At 47.5% G+C, this 16,659-nt stretch overlaps 1 protein-coding gene across 3 annotated transcripts; it reads right to left on the bottom strand.

Annotated features, from left to right (window-relative positions):
* Positions 1-6,525: 6,525 nt before the first annotated feature.
* On the bottom strand, positions 6,526-16,659 carry LOC140134691 (basic phospholipase A2 caudoxin-like). Of its 3 annotated transcripts, none has more exons than XM_072155179.1 (5): positions 16,442-16,659; positions 14,138-14,210; positions 13,643-13,787; positions 8,028-8,134; positions 6,526-7,069 (listed from the first exon to the last, which is right to left on the bottom strand). In XM_072155179.1, exons 2-5 carry the CDS (start codon positions 14,169-14,171, stop codon positions 6,915-6,917), a joined length of 441 nt encoding a protein of 146 aa, XP_072011280.1. In that variant the 5' UTR covers positions 14,172-14,210; positions 16,442-16,659; the 3' UTR covers positions 6,526-6,914. The 3 variants fall into 3 exon arrangements, with proteins under 3 accessions (XP_072011280.1, XP_072011279.1, XP_072011281.1); XM_072155178.1 differs by lacking the exon at positions 16,442-16,659 and adding an exon at positions 15,159-15,273; XM_072155180.1 differs by lacking the exons at positions 13,643-13,787; positions 16,442-16,659 and adding an exon at positions 15,159-15,501.

Raw genomic sequence — 16,659 nt, 5'->3', positions numbered from 1 at the left:
TGGGGACGGGGCTCAGCCTGATGAAATTTGCTTTTCCATTGAAACATGTATATCCTGTAGCATAGGGTAAATGAGTATGGAGTAGTTACTAATTTTCCACATCTACAGAAATTGTTTTGGAGGGAAATCCAGATTTCTACAAAAGCAGATAGACTGACAGCTGGTGTCTGGAAACTTGTTTACCTTGTTGGAAACTTGCTGACACAGTATATTATTGGGATTCAATGTACATCTAAAAGAGAATGCTCTATGGTTGTTTGTGATTTCTCATCCCCCTGGTAGACAGTATACAAAAAGAACAGTCCCATTTGCTTGAGTCCTGCAGTCAGCAAACGCAGTTAAGAAGAAGATACTTTACCAAACTCCCTGATTGACCAGAAGAAGAAGCTGAGAAAAGGATGCTCTGCCATAGACCCTGGTCTCCAGCCTTTGGATATGGTACCAGCTTTTATTTATAGTGAAGGACATCTAGCCCAGGCCTTTCCTCAGTGTGACATCCTTACAGGCAGGAGATTGGAGACGTCAGCCCTAGGTTTGATTGTGTTGTTTTGTACCAAAATTGTCTCAGAAAAGAAAGCAACTACTTACTTTTGTCCCATTGGTTTGCACCACACCTTACCGACCCTTCTGTAGATCAGCCAGATGTGGTGACAACTTGACGAGGCCTGGTGGACCCAGCATGGAATTGGGGCCACCCCAAACTGGGCACTGTCCTGGCATCTATTGTGTGACATTGCTATGCACATTGACTATGCCTACACGGGTTCAATGCCCTACACTGGCTTCTATCAGCCTGCCTGGGTCAGCTGTCAACAACAAGAGTTAGTGGTCAGGGATCCCTGTAATATCAAAGTCTGTATTCCTGTACACAGTATATCCCCTTGTGCCTTCTATAGCATTGGGATTATTTTAGCAATTGCAGGATTAGTGGGTTTACAGACTGTTGGATGCTGTGAATTATAAATCTGCAACCAATTTATTATGAATATTAATATAACTTGAAAAAACAGAAATGTCACCTTCCCCCATCGCCTTCGCTTATGACTGGAGCACTGGAATATTTACTCAGTCCTGGCAAGTATTAGGAGAAAACAAATACTGTATCAGCTCCCACATCAGAGCCTCTATGTGTTCCAACTTCTTGAGTTTGGAGGTTATTAGATTAAAAAGAATCTTACAGAATTTTCGGTGAGTCAGCCAGTAGTGTCCACAGTGTAAGTCGAGGGGATCAACTATGGATATCTTTGTCAATCCCATAGAACCCAAAACTCAGACTTTTCAGCATATGTTGGACCGCTACTCCAGGACATGGGACCTCCATTCTAATGATGATTGGGGGGTCTCAGTGATCTTGAGGAAACCACCACAAAGGAATTGTACAGGTAATGTTGCCAATTTTTCAAATTTTTGGTACAGAAGATAAAACAACTAGTGCAAGGGCACTACTAAGACACTCCTGAGACATAATCTGTAATGTGGGTACATTTTGGATCAGCTTTCAGGGCTGGCATGGCGCCAGGGTAGAGGACTTTCAGGTGATAGGAATGCAGTGGAGAATTGCTCTATAGGCAATTCCTTTATCCAGCACAATGATTTGCTGCTAGAAATGTTGGGAAGACCAAATTCTAATTTTGACTTGTATGCCTGCTAATGTGGATTCATTCTAGGGAGGAAGATAGTGGATGGAATTGATGATTGGTAACTGGGTGATATCCTATATTATATATCATTTTGTGTATACCCACTAAGGCAACAGAGCAACATTTATGCTTTTTTCTTTTTCTTGAGGCCAGAAACTGTAGAAGATGGTGCCTGCAGTCCTATGTAACACCATAGGAAAGTCTCACTATATAACATGTCCTAGACCCATATAATGCAATAGATGCTTGCTGCAGCCTTACGTCCCGGAAGTAAGAAGATTCCTTAAGGCGATTTTAAGATGCCTTTGCAGGTTTCTGCAGAAATACAGCCATTGATGCTCCATGGGGGCATTCTGGTAAATATAAAAATATGTTTTCTAGGATGGGACAATAAAAACATAGGGAGGGGGGAAATCTGAAATGTCCTTATTAGGGCACTTTGAAAATCTGCATTAGGCTACTCCTAGTCTGCTATAGTACAAGGATATTCTTACTCCTTATAGAGGATTATACAGCAGTATTTGGAAGACCAGACAGGATTATTAGCATTTACTGCGTTATCCACTAAGATCTTGAAGGTCCTTTTCTCTACATGGTATTTAGCTCCAGAAAAATCATAAATCATCATCAATCATGCCTTGATTGTAAAGTTGCTCCTGTCAGTGAGTAGTGTAAACACTTGGATCACAGAAGTGCTCTTCACAGTGAATAGAGCACAGTAATATGAGGATGATAAAAGTGTTGTCAGTAAATAGCTGAATACTGAAGAATTGCAGGATATTGCTGTGTCAGCCTACGCACATGCATAGGCTAACACTGTGCCTTTCAGATTTCGTCGGACCTCAGGGCTCCCATGGAAACGATCAGCGCCCTCCAAAGATGGCACTGGGGGAGCGGTGATCGTGGGGGATAGACCCCTGGCAGGCACGTTAAATAGCGCGGGTTAAACACCCGCGATTTGAGCCCACTCTGACCACGGGTGTTACACTGGGATGTCAGCAGTTAGTTACAGCTGACACCCCGTGAATCCCGATACTGGTGTATCCCAATACTCTGCTTTGTGTTTGAGCTGAGCCAGCATCAGCTCTGAGTCCGATATATCGGACAGTAAGCGTGAAGTTACAATGTAATGCATTATAATCCCTTTCCATAGATCTGCCAACTAGAGTGGAAGCTCTGCAACAACCCTGCCGATGCAAAAGGTAGGTAGTTGTTGCAAATAGTGCCCTCTCCATGTTAGGAGCTGCCTAGGAAGACTGACCACCTTGCTAGGAGGTCTACAAAAGTGGGATACTGTGTAATTGCAGCTGGGACCACTGCCTGGGAGAGAAAAACAGTATAAATGGTCTGTAACCAATGATATGCTGTGTTGTTACTGTAATGCAAGCTGGAAGCTGATTGGACAATGCTGCCAACTCACTAGGGGAGTAAAAAAAAACCTTGTGGGTGGGACACATGGTCAGGTCGGGTTTACCGACGATTTCCGATTTGCGCCAAATTTGGAAAAACAGCGGAATTTAAAAAATAATTTGTGTTGCAAGATCAGCACTTACATGCACCGGGAAGAAGAAGGTGAACTCCGGCGGACCTCGGCGCAGCAGCGACACCTGCTGGATAACGGGCACACGATCTTAGTGAATTGCGGCAGACCCGAATCCTCGTCGGACAACGCGCCTGGATCGCGACTGGACCGGGTAAGTAAATGTGCCCCAAAGAGTCAGTTTTGAATAAGCAGTAGAGAGTGCAGATCACTCAGATCAGGGATTAAACAAGATATGTTTCTGCATCAGTGTCACTATACCATTCTCAAGGTATGTTTGGTTAACAATGCATGAAAACAAATGGTAGATTTTCTTTGAACTGGTGTTGTCCAACAGAACATTTTAATTTTATTGTTTGTATATTATTTCTTGTTTCATGTTGTATAATTTTTTGTTGTATAGTGTATTTGTTATTAAAAAAAAAGAAGAAAAATGCAACTCTGGGTAGTTGCCTTTCAAGCAATAATGGCTGTGTACTGTGGCTGTAGCTCCATGTATGGCTGTGTACTGTGGCTGTAGCACCATGTATGGCTGTGTACTGTGGCTGTAGCTCCATGTATGGCTGTGTACTATGGCTGTAGCTCCATGTATGGCTGTGTACTGTGGCTGTAGGTCCATGTATGGCTGTGTACTGCGGCTGTAGCTCCATGTATGGCTGTGTGCTGTGCCTGTAGCTTCATGTATGGCTGTGTACTGCTGCTGTAGCTCCATGTATGGCTGTGTACTGTGCCTGTAGCTCCATGTATGGATGTGTACTGTGCCTGTATAAATATAGGGCCTATCCCCCACCCCAGGATAGAAATAGGGCCTCCCCTCCCACCCCAGGATAGAAAAAAGGCCTCACCCCCCACCCCAGGATAGAAATAGGGCCTCATCCCCCACCCCAGGATAGAAATAGGGCCCCACCCCCTACCCCAGGATAGAAATAGGGCCTCACCCCCACCCCAGGATAGAAATAGGGCCTCACCCCCCACCCCAGGATAGAAATAGGGCCTCACCCCCCACCCCAGGATAGAAATAGGGCCTCACCCCCCACCCCAGGATAGAAATAGGGCCTCACCCCCCACCCCAGGATAGAAATGGGGACTCACCCCCCACCCCAGGATAGAAATAGGGACTCACCCTCCACCCCAGGATAGAAATAGGGACTCACCCCCCACCCCAGGATAGAAATAGGGACTCACCCTCCACCCCAGGATAGAAATAGGGACTCACCCCCCACCCCAGGATAGAAAATGGACCTGTTGTAAAAAATGGACCTGTTGCTGTTCAAATTTGAACTGGTGTTGTCCAACAGAACATTTTAATTTTATTGTTTGTATATTATTTCTTGTTTCATGTTGTATAATTTTTTGTTGTATAGTGTATTTGTTATTAAAAAAAAAGAAGAAAAATGCAACTCTGGGAAGTTGCCTTTCAAGCAATAATGTACAAAATGCCATTTATGCTATATTACCCTTCATGTAATAAGAAAGACTACTCCTAATTGAAGTGTAAAACACGTTCTATCAAACATTAGATACAGAGACAGAATCGAGGTCCATACATTACTGTAGCATTCAGCCAAGGTTGCAGCCATATATGCGTCCCCACAATGGCAGTGTGGATGCACCCTAACTGTGTCCAATCATCGCTGGAAAAACATCTTATTATATTACAGTGAACTGTGACTGTAGCTCCATGTATGGTCACCCCCCAACCCAGGATAGAAATAGGGCCTCACCACCCACCCCAGGATAGAAATAGGGCCTCACCACCCACCCCAGGATAGAAATAGGGCCTCTTCCCTCACCCCAGGATAGAAATAGGGCCTCACCCCCCACCCCAGGATAGAAATAGGGCCTCACCCCCCACCCCAGGATAGAAATAGGGCCTCACCCCCCACCCCAGGATAGAAATAGGGCCTCACCCCCCACCCCAGGATAGAAATAGGGCCTCATCCCCCACCCCAGGATAGAAATAGGGCCTCATCCCCCACCCCAGGATAGAAATAGGGCCTCATCCCCCACCCCAGGATAGAAATAGGGCCTCATCCCCCACCCCAGGATAGAAATAGGGACTCATCCCCCACCCCAGGATAGAAATAGGGCCTCATCCCCCACCCCAGGATAGAAATAGGGCCTCATCCCCCACCCCAGGATAGAAATAGGGCCTACCCCCACCCCAGTACCGACCGACATACACACACAAAGGGCCTTACCGTGTGCAGCATCCGCGGGAACGCGCCATCTCAGGTGCAGGCGAGCACAGGAGCAGGAAGCAGGCATCGGGCGCCGGGGCCGCACTGACGTGAGAGGGCCGGGGCCGCGCTAGTGTGAGAGGGCCAGGGACCCGACGGCATGGGAGTGTCGGGGACCCGATGGCATCAGACCACCGGGGGATTCTCCGGTTCTCCGGTGGGCCAGTCCGACGCTGGATACAAGGCCATATATAGTGTTGATGCTGCCATAGGCACTCATGCTTTTGGCTATTGGTGCTGTCATGGTAATGCCTCTGCCCATAACCCCCAGATTCAGGCTGCGTTCACATAATGCATTCACATTGGGGCACAGTTACTTACCCGGTCCGGAGGGCACTGTGCCGCGACTTAATAAGGTTGTGCGTCCGATTTCCTGAATGCGTCGCTTCCTCCCGGTGTATGTAAGTGCATTGTCTTGCGACACAATTTAAACAAGTTAAATCTGGCAGTTTGTCTGAATCAGTCGGATCCTCCGACGGCCCACCCCTCGATGTGTGTCCCATGAAAGTCGCCACCACTGCGCCAAAATCGTATCATGTGCAACATCCCCTTCTAAATGCCTGTCCCAGCGGCGCAAATCTGAAAATGCCGGAATATCCGACTAAAGTGCGGTCCGCAGGACCCTTGGTAAACAAGCCCCATTGTGTTTTGAAACACATTGGGCAAAAGGCTTCATCACATGTAAACACACTGTGGACTCTTGGGATAGGGATGTATATTACCACTGTACAAGGCATTGGTTCACCCTCACCTGGAATATGCTGTCCAGTTCTGGGCTTTGGTCCATAAAAAGGATGCCCTGGAGCTGGAGAGGGGACAACGAAGATCCACAAAAATGATAAGGGGTATGGAGGATCTCGGTTATGAAGAAAGATTAAAGGAATTTAGTCGTCTTCAAATGAGACGACTAAAGGGGATATGATTAATTTCTTAAAAAGTCTATAAAATTTCTAAAAGTTGTTCCAGGTTAAATCAAACACAGGTTTAAGGTCCAGAGGAGACAGGGCTTCTTTACTGTAAGAACTGTCAATCTGTGGAATAGACAAGCTCAGGAGCGGAGCACAGCAGGGACAGCAGGGAGTACAAATGAATACAAAACATAATATAGTGTTATTTGTTTTATTACAAAGAATTCTATAGGTGGATGACATTAGCCGTACAAGCCACATGATCAGAGCTCTTCTACATATACAGGTTGGATACAAATAGCTGCAGATTTAGCAGGATCAGGTGCAGCTACCAGGGGGGCAAAGGGGGCAGAACTTTGAGGGGTCCACTCCCAGCTTTCAACTCTGTGACACAAATAGAGCTGTATACAGTGACTACATCAGTCTCTATGGATATACATGTGTGCAGGTAGCCGACACACATTTATTACTATCTATCTTTATGGACTTGTGAATCCTCCAAAGGTCCTGTTCGTTCAGCACAGCATCAGAGGTGAGATGGAGCTCATGAGTGATGGTTCTGCCTCCTCTATCCTGAACCCGCTAGCTACACCTCTGGGCAGGATGGTCTTCGCCCTGAACATTTGTTCCTGTTTAAGTATTTAGCATATACTTCGGAGTAATTATAACGCTGAAAACAAAGCACGGCCGTCCGGTCACACTCACAGCTTCTTCTGGCACAGCTGGACTCATCCTCATCATCTGAGGGGAGAAGAGAAACATCTCTCACAATCCATCATTTATTATTCATGAAGACAACGGAGCTTTACCACCGACAGAAGGAACGGAAAAGACCATGGATAGGTGTGCACCAAAATAACCTTCCCTAAATTTTCATTCTCATCCACCAAACAGACTGGAAGGAGTGCCACAGACACCTCATACAGTGTGCACGGGCAGAGCTCACAGACCTGTCTCTACCTGCGCTGCTGCACAAGGAGAAGAGGAAGCTGTGGGGATCACCAAAGCATGGGAGGGTAAGTACTGAATTTTATTTATTTTTGATATGACTTGAGGGTCATGAGTAAGCTAATGCACATTTTCTTGGTGAGGGGAGGCTGCTGCTGGAAATTAGATAAATGAGGGGAGGCTGCTGCTGCACATTTGTTAAATGAGGGGAGGCTGCTGCTGCACATTTGATAAATGAGGGGAGGCTGCTGCTGGACATTTGATAAATGAGGGGAGTCTGCTGCTGGACATTTGGTAAATGAGGGGGGCTGCTGCTGGACATTTGAGAAGTGAGGGGGCTGCTGCTGGACATTTGATAAATGAGTGGAGGCTGCTGCTAGGCATTAGATAGATGAGGGGAGGCTCCTGCTGGACATTTGATAAATGAGGGGAGGCTGCTGCTGGACATTTGATAAATGAGGGGAGGCTACTGCTGGAATTTGATAAATGAGGGAAGGCTGCTGCTAGACATTTGATTAATGAGGGAAGGCTGCTGCTGGACATTTGATAAATGAGGGAAGGCTGCTGCTAGACATTTGATAAATGAGGGAAGACTGCTGCTAGACATTTGATTAATGAGGGGAGGCTGCTGCTGGACATTTGATTAATGAGGGGAGGCTGCTGCTGGACATTTGATACACCTTTTTATACCACTGCAGCTGAGAATAAACAAGCTAAACATTTTACATATTCATTGACATATGTGACGTACCGCAGGTGAGGGTCCCATTACGGTAAGTGTAATAGTAAGATGTCGTGTCTGGTTTGCACTGATCTGTTTTTATTGGTGCCTGACAGCAACGATGTTCAAGACAGCACCTGAGGGAAGATAGAGTGACACCACTAGTAATTGTTATAACATAATAAAGGGCTATTCCCACGAAGACAAACTTGTCCAACCTGTCTTTATCATGTCTAGTTGCCCCTTCTGAGGGAATGCTGGGAGTGGCCAATTTTTATAGAAAACCAGGAAGAGGGCAGCGCAAATCAGCGGTGCGCTGGCCCTTTAAATTTGTGAGTGCCGGCGCACGCGAGCCCAAGGGAGTGGGGACAGGCACGCTGGCCAGTCGAGATGGGAGCAGGAACGCAGAGAGGTAAGTGAGTCCCGGCAAGGGTGCCTCCACGGAGAGGGGCACGGGTGTGCTAGCGATCCGAGATGTGGATCACAGTGGCACCCATGACAATAACCACACTGTCACCCCACAGAGGGGTCCCTGAGATGCAGAATTCCTGGACTTATAAAATTAAAGTAGTTCAGTTGGTTGGTTAACCCCTTAAGAACGCAGCCCTTTTTCATTTCTGTCTTTCTATTTTGCACTCCCCACTTTCAAAAATCAAAAACTTTTTAAAATTTTTCTTTGTACAGTGGTGTTTGAGGACTTTTTTCTGCATAGTTAAGTATTCATCCTAGTGACTGTGTTTAGTATGTGTGCTCCAAATAACACCTCTATTTTAATCGGGAGGTCGGTCTCATCAGAGAGATAACATCATAGATTTGAAAAAAACTTTTGTACAAGAGGTTAAAGCTCTCTTTTAGCTGTGAGTGTGAATACAGTGGCCCAGATTTATTAATAGTGAGACAAATCTCATAATCTGAGTGCTACAAACCTTGCCAGATCAGTCCCTGTACCAGTATGTTTTGGAATGTGGGAGGAAACAGGAGGACTCGGAGGAAACCCCCGCAAACACGTAAAAAACATACAAACTCTTTGCAGATATGATGTCATCTGGGGAAAGGGAAAAGAAGAGAACTGCTGTGGGGCAACGGGTAGTAACTGAGGAGGAGATGGACGATAAGAGCTGCTGGGGAGGCCATAACATAAGGAGGAGCTGCCAAGGAGGGCATAATATGAGGGAGAGCTGTGTGGGAGGGCATAATATGAGGGGTAGCTGCTGGGGAGGGCATAATATGAGGGAGAGCTGCTGGGGAGGGCATAATATGAGTGGGAGCTGCTCGGAAGGGGAAAATATAAGGGGAAGCTGCTGGGGAGGACATAATATGAGAGGAAGGCATAATATGAGGGAGTGCTGCGGGAGAGGACATAATATGAGGGGGAGCTGCTGGGGAGGGCATAATATGAGGGGGAGCTGCTAGGAAGGACATAATATGAGGGGAGGACATAATATGAGGGGGAGCTGCTAGGAAGGACATAATATGAGGGGGTGCTGCGAGGGAGGACATAATATGAGGGAGAGCTGCGGAGGAGGACATAATATGAGGAGATGCTGATGGGGAGCGCATAATATGAGGGGGAGCTGCTGGGGAGGGCATAATATGAGGGGAAGCTGCTGGGGAGGACATAATTTGAGGGGGAGCTTCTGGGGAGGGCATAATATGAGAGAAAGCTGCTGGGGAGGGCATAATATCAGTGGGAGCTGCTGGGGAGGACATAATATGAGGGGAAGCTGCTGGGGAGGGCATAATATGAGGGAGAGCTGCGGGGAAGGACATAATATGAGGGGGAGCTGCTGGGGAGGACATAATATGAGGGGAGCTGCTGGGGAGGGCATAATATGAGTGGGAGCTTCTGGGGAGGACATAATATGAGAGGGAGCTGCTGGGGAGGACATAATTTGAGGGGAAGGCATAATATGAGGGAGAGCTGCGGGATAGGACATTATATGAGGGGGAGCTGCAGGAGAGGACATAATATGAAGGGAAACTGCTGGGGAGGGCATAATGTGAGTGGGAACTGCTGGGGAGGACATAATTTGAGGGGGGGCTGCTGGGGAGGGCATAATATGAGAGGAAGGCATAATATGAGGGGGAGCTGCTAGGAAGGGCATAATATGAGGGGGAGCTGATGGGGAGGGCATGATATGAGTGGGAGCTGCTGGGGAGGACATAATATGAGGGGAAGCTTCTGGGGAGGGCGTAATATGAGTTGGAGCTGCTGGGGAGGACATAATATGAGGGGAAGGCATAATAAGAGGGAGAGCTGTGGGGGAGGACATAATATGAGGGGGAGCTGCTGGGGCGCGCATAATATGAGGGGAAGCTGCTGGGGAGGACATAATATGAGGGGAGTGCATAATATGAGCGAGAGCTGCAGGGGAGGACATAATATGAGGGGGAGCTGCTGGGGCGCGCATAATATGAGGGGAAGGTGCTGGGGAGGACATAATGTGAGGGGGAGCTGCTGGGGAGGGCATAATATGAGGGGAAGCTGCTGGGGAGGGCATAATATGAGGGGAAGGCATAATATGAGGGGGAGCTACTAGGAAGGACATAATATGAGGGAAAGCTGCGGGCGAGGACATATTATGAGGGGAAGGCATAATATTAGGGAGAGCTGCGGGGAGGACATTATATGAGGGGAAGCTGCTGGGGAGGGCATAATATGAGGGGGAGCTGTTAGGAAGGACATAATATGAGGGGGATCTGCTGGGGAGGACATAATATGAGGGGAAGGCATAATATGAGGGAGAGCTGCGGGGGAGGAAATTATATGAGGGGTAGCTGCTGGGGAGCGCATAATATGAGGGGGAGCTGCTGGGGAGGGCATAATATGAGGGGAAGCTGCTGGGGAGGACATAATATCAGTGGGAGCTGCTGGGGAGGACATAATATGAGGGGAAGGCATAATATGAGGGAGAGCTGCAGGAGAGGACATAATATGTAGGGAAGCTGCTGGGGAGCGCATAATATGAGGGGAAGCTGCTAGGGAGGACATAATATCAGTGGGAGCTGCTGGGGAGGACATAATATGAGGGGAAGGCATAATATGAGGGAGAGCTGCAGGAGAGGACATAATATGAAGGGAAGCTGCTGGGGAGCACATAATATGAGGGAGAGCTGCTGGGGAAGGCATAATATGAAGGGAAACTGCTGGGGAGGGCATAATATGAGTAGAAACTGTTGGGAAGGACATAATTTGAGGGAAAGCTGCTGGGGAGGGCATCATATGAAAGGAAGGCATAATATGAGGGAGAGCTGCTGGGGAGGACATACTATGAGGGATAGCTGCTAGGAAGGGCATAATATGAGGGGGAGCTGATGGGGAGGGCATAATATGAGTGGGGGCTGCTGGGTAGGAAATAATATGAGGGGGAGCTGCTGGGGAGGACATAATATGTGGGGGATCTGCTGGGGATGACATAATATGAGGGGGAGCTGCTAGGAAGGGCATGATATGAGGGGGAGCTGATGGGGAGGGCATAATTTGAGTGGGAGCTGCTGGGGAGGACATAATATGAGGGGAAGCTTCTGGGGAGGGCGTAATATGAGTGGGAGCTGCTGGGGAGGACATAATATGAGGGGGAGCTGCTGGGGAGGGCAAAATATGAGTGGGAGCTGCTGGGGAGGACATTATATGAGGGAAAGCTGCTGGGGAGGACATAATATGAGGGGAGTGCATAATGTGAGGGAGAGCTGCGGGGGAGGACATAATATGAGGCGGAGCTGCTGGGGAGGACATAATATGAGGGGAAGGCATACTATGAGCGAGAGCTGCAGGGGCGCGCATAATATGAGGGGTAGCTGCCGGGAAGAACATAATGTGAAAGGGAGCTGCTGGGGAGGGCATAATATGAGGTGAAGGCATAATATGAGAAAGAGCTGCGGGGGAGGACATAATATGAGGGGAAGCTGCTGGGGAGGACATAATATGAGGGGAAGGCATAATTTGAGAGATAGCTGCGGGGGAGGACATAATATGAGGGGGAGCTGCAGGGGAGGACATTATATGAGGGGGAGCTGCTGGGAAGCGCATAATATGAGGGGAAGCTGCCGGAGAGGACATAATATGAGGGGGAGCTGCTGAGGAGGGCATAATATGAGGGGAAGCTGCTGGGGAGGGCATAATATGAGTGGGAGATGCTGGGGAGGACATAATATGAGGGGAAGCTGCTGGGGAGGGCATAATATGAGTGGAAGGCAAAATGTGAGGGAGAGCTGCGGGGAAGGATATAATATGAGGGGAGCTGCTGGGGAGTACATATTATGAGGGGGAGCTGCAGGGGAGGACATAATATGAGGGGGAGCTGCCGGGGAGTGCATAATATGAGGGGGAGTTGCTGGGGAGGACATAATATGGGGGGAGCTGCTGTGGAGAACATATTATGAGGGGGAGCTGCAGGGGAGGACATAATATGAGGGGAAGCTGCTGGGGAGGGCATAATATGAGTGGGAGTTGCTGGGGAGGACATAATATGGGGGGAGCTGCTGTGGAGAACATATTATGAGGGGGAGCTGCAGGGGAGGACATAATATAAGGGGAAGCAGCGGGGGAGGGCATAATATGAGTGGAACCTGCTGGGGAGGGCATAATATGAGGGGAAGGCAAAATGTGAGGGAGAGCTGCGGGGAAGGACATAATATGAGGGGAGCTGCTGGTGAGGACATAATATGAGGCGGAGCTGCTGGGGAGGACATAATATGAGGCGGAGCTGCTGGGGAGGACATAATATGAGGCGGAGCTGCTGGGGAGGACATAATATGAGGGGAAGGCAGAATATGAGAGGGAGCTGCGGGGGAGGACATAATATGAGGGGGAGCTGCAGGGGAGGACATAATATGAGGGGGAGCTGCAGGGGAGGACATAATATGAGGGGAAGCTTCTGGAGAGCGCATTATATGGGGGGAAGCTGCTGGGGAGGACATAATATGAGGGGAAGGCATAATATGAGGGAGAGCTGCGGGGGAGGACATAATATGAGGGGAGCTGCTGGGGAGGACATAATATGAGGGGGATCTGCAGGGGAGGACATAATATGAGGGGAGGGCATAATATGAGGGGGAGCTGCTGGGGAGGACATAATATGAGGTGGAGCTGCGGGGGAGGAAATAATATGAGGGGAATCTACTGGGGAGAACATAATGGGGGTCATTTACTAAGGGCCCGATTTGCGTTTTCCCGACGTGTTACCCGGAATATTTCCGATTTGCGCCGATTTCCCGCGGGATTTTGGCGCACGCGATTGGATTGTGGCGCATCGGCGCTGGCATGCACGCGACGGAAATCGGGGGGCGTGGCCGAACGAAAACCCGACGGATTCGGAAAAAAAATCTGTCGCGGAGCTTGCACTTACCTTCACTCAGCCCGAGCCGGTGAACTCCAGTGCGTTCCGATGCTTTTCAGCGCAGCAGCGCCACCTGGCGGAGGAACTACCTTATTAAATCCCGGCCGTACCCGAATCCAGCGCAGAGAACACGCCGCTGGATCGCGAATGGACCGGGTAAGTAAATGTGCCCCAATATCGTAATCATTTCCATACATCATCATTATTGTTACACAGTGAACGTCTACTTCCATTACAACAACTCCTTCCTGGTTTCCTATTCCTACTTTGCTAAATACTGAATATTATAGGCTATCAGCCACTTACCTATCAATTTCATCCACTATCTGGCTACCGAAAATCCATCCACATTGGCAGCCATAGAAGACGTATTGTATTAGTGGCCTATTCAGCACTTCATGAACCATTGTACTGAAACGCCGAGGATAACCTCCTGATGCCTCCACTGATACTAAAATAGAGAAATCAGAAAGCATCTTCCAGTAACGTCCTGTGTGGGATATGGAGCTTCTCAGATTCTGCTTTTGGATTATCCACTACAATCCCATCACCTGATAGTCCAGCAGCAGAGGAGGACTGTGATTCCTGCTGCCCTGGTTCCATCTGCTCAACACTGGCATCATGTACAGGACTAGTAAGAGATCAGTCAGACACAATCCATCTGCATCTGTACCTCCAGTGCCCGACCCTTATCCATATTGTGCCCATATTACAGACGTCTCAGGAGTCTTATACTACACAGTGAATGTCTTTTATACCAATCTGTGATAGAGAATGGATGAAGATAACATTATTACTTACCCAGACTGAGGAGGAGCAGCAGACAGGAGAACATTGTGCACAAACAGAAGGGCAGTACACAGGAGGAGAGGATCTGTAAATACAGGAAATATCCCCATGTGCTTATATAATACTGGATATACTCAGAATACCGCACTAGATACTTCTACTACTGGGTGGGATTGTTGTGGTCTAGTTGCAAAAAAAAAAAGCTTTGACCATATAGACAACGGGTCACATATGGCAGATCTGGGGTGTGCGCTGCCTGAAAGCCTCGTTCTGTGTGTATACAGTCTATTATACACCCCTAAATAAAGCCTCATACATCTCCCATGATTACATGGTTTCCCCTTTACAAAGGAAAGTATCTAATTGGTTGGAATATGACCGATGTGACTCCCACTAATCGTGGAGGCCCTGTGAAAAGGGGATTTCGGGAATTAATTGTTCCTTTCCTCTGATTATAGCAAACATCATATATAATGCATAAAACAGTGAATAAAAAAAATGTAAAAATAAATTAAAAGAAAAAATATATAAAGTATAGAAGTTTTATATATAGTTTTATAATAGTAACCGAGTTAATAGAGAGATGACAAAAAGCCTTGTTATGTGTAAAATGGTAAATAAACATGGGGAGAGATAAAAGAACTGGACGGCACATCACACATCATATAAGGATCTATTGCCGCTAGGCTACATTTACAAAATAAACTTGAGTTTGTTACTTTTTGATCAAATTGTATAAGCCCAATAGCCACTTCACAGCGACCTTGGTTTTGTAAATGTAGCCTAGTGGCAATAGATCCTTGTATGATGTGTGATGTCCTGTCCAGTTCTGTTTTCTCTCCCTAAAATGCTAAATAAGTATGTGGGTGCCTTCCTGCACACGTTGAGAAAATGAGGACCTAGGGGTATTTCTTACACCTGGCGTGTCCTGATTCGCTTCTATAGGCTCATGTATGTACACAGCTGTGATCTCACGCCCCCTGTATGAGCCGACTGTCCGAGACGTAAAAGATTTAGCAGGTCCCATTCTTACTTATATTTGCTTCCCTGTCAGTCATTTTTAACGGTCATCAGTGGATGACACAAGGATCGATGTTTCCGTCCCGTATACCTACAGCCGGGGTGTAGCCTAAAAATGAGGATAGTGAGGAGGATTGTAACTAGAAGGGTAAGGATTATGATAATGGGGATCTGTGGGTTCGGTATCAGCATGGATGAGAGCCCACATGCATTTTATAGACATAATTAGAAACCTAAAAGATCTTCTCTAGAAGAGGTTATATCATATGGAATAAGTCCATAGAGAGATTCCATGTGATAGTGGGGGTTATAGTAGTTATAGTGAGGACTCACCTCGGCTCCAGCAGCTTCAGTGTCTGATTGAGAGGCTGCGGAGTTATATAGCGCTGAGGCTGGTCACATGACCAGGAGCGGAGCTACTGGGTGCTGGCATCTAGACTAGATACTGGCAGATTGCCTCATATTGTGAAAAGAAGGATGAATGGATAGAATATAAAGTAATTGGCAGCTAATTAGCAGGAAATAATGGAAAAGATGTAATCTATAGTTGACAATCAAGTATTAAATACAAGTAGAGTATAGTAAGAAGAGGAATGGGGGATATTAGAAAAGTGTGAGTGTAAGAAAAACTAATTATAAAAGAAGCTTAGCCATGGGAAGTGTACACATGACTTGAATTATAGCTTATATCAGTGGTGGCGAACCTATGGCACGGGTGCCAGAAGTGGCGCTCAGAGCCCTTTCTCTGGGCACCCAGGCCTTCATTCCAGCACAGAATTTGCTAGATGTGACTAATGGCTTTCTCCTGCGGTCCAAGACAGCCATGGACATGCCATGCTAAAGCTACACCTCCTTGGCTGCCAGGACTACACGAGAATCGAGAAGGTGTTGACAGAGATGGATTATCATTGGGTCCCCTAATTGTTTCTCTTCAGGGGAACCTGGAAGGAAGCTATAATTTCTCCATCTTCTTTCTGTTGCATTGGTGTCCTTAGGACACCAATACGATTGAAACTTGTGATACAGCTGGGATCAATAGGTTACTGCTTAAATTGTCATGTTGGCACTTTGCGACATAAAAGTAGGTTTTGGTTGTAGGTTGGGCACTCTGTCTCTAAAAGGTTCGCCATCACTGGCTTATATGGTGTTGCCCATTTTGAAAGATGCCAATTTTTTTTTTCCTCTGACTCGGACAGTTTTTCTTTTTAGTGACCAGTATAGGTGGACTTTTACTATTGCCGGGATTGGTGGTGGTGGACCCAATGAGCCACTGTGAGCGGTGACGTAAGCCGATACCTGGGAGCGGAGTCTAAGTAACACCCGGTTTTCACCAGAGCCCGCCGTAAAGTGGGTTGGACTTGCTGCTGCGTGGTACCACCAGGTCGTTTCACAGGCGCAACTTGCACACGGTAGTGGCCAAGGTGAGGTACAGAGACGCAGACAAAGTCAGAGTCGTCGTCAGGCAGGAGGTCAAGACTGGTGGCACAGGATCGGAGTTAGGAATGTAGTAGACG

The sequence above is a fragment of the Engystomops pustulosus genome, chromosome 6 (assembly GCF_040894005.1).
Source record: "Engystomops pustulosus chromosome 6, aEngPut4.maternal, whole genome shotgun sequence".
In the NCBI taxonomy this organism is placed as follows: Eukaryota; Metazoa; Chordata; class Amphibia; order Anura; family Leptodactylidae; genus Engystomops; species Engystomops pustulosus.
Note: the sequence above shows the minus strand (reverse complement) of the source record. Positions and strands in the feature narration are given on the sequence as shown.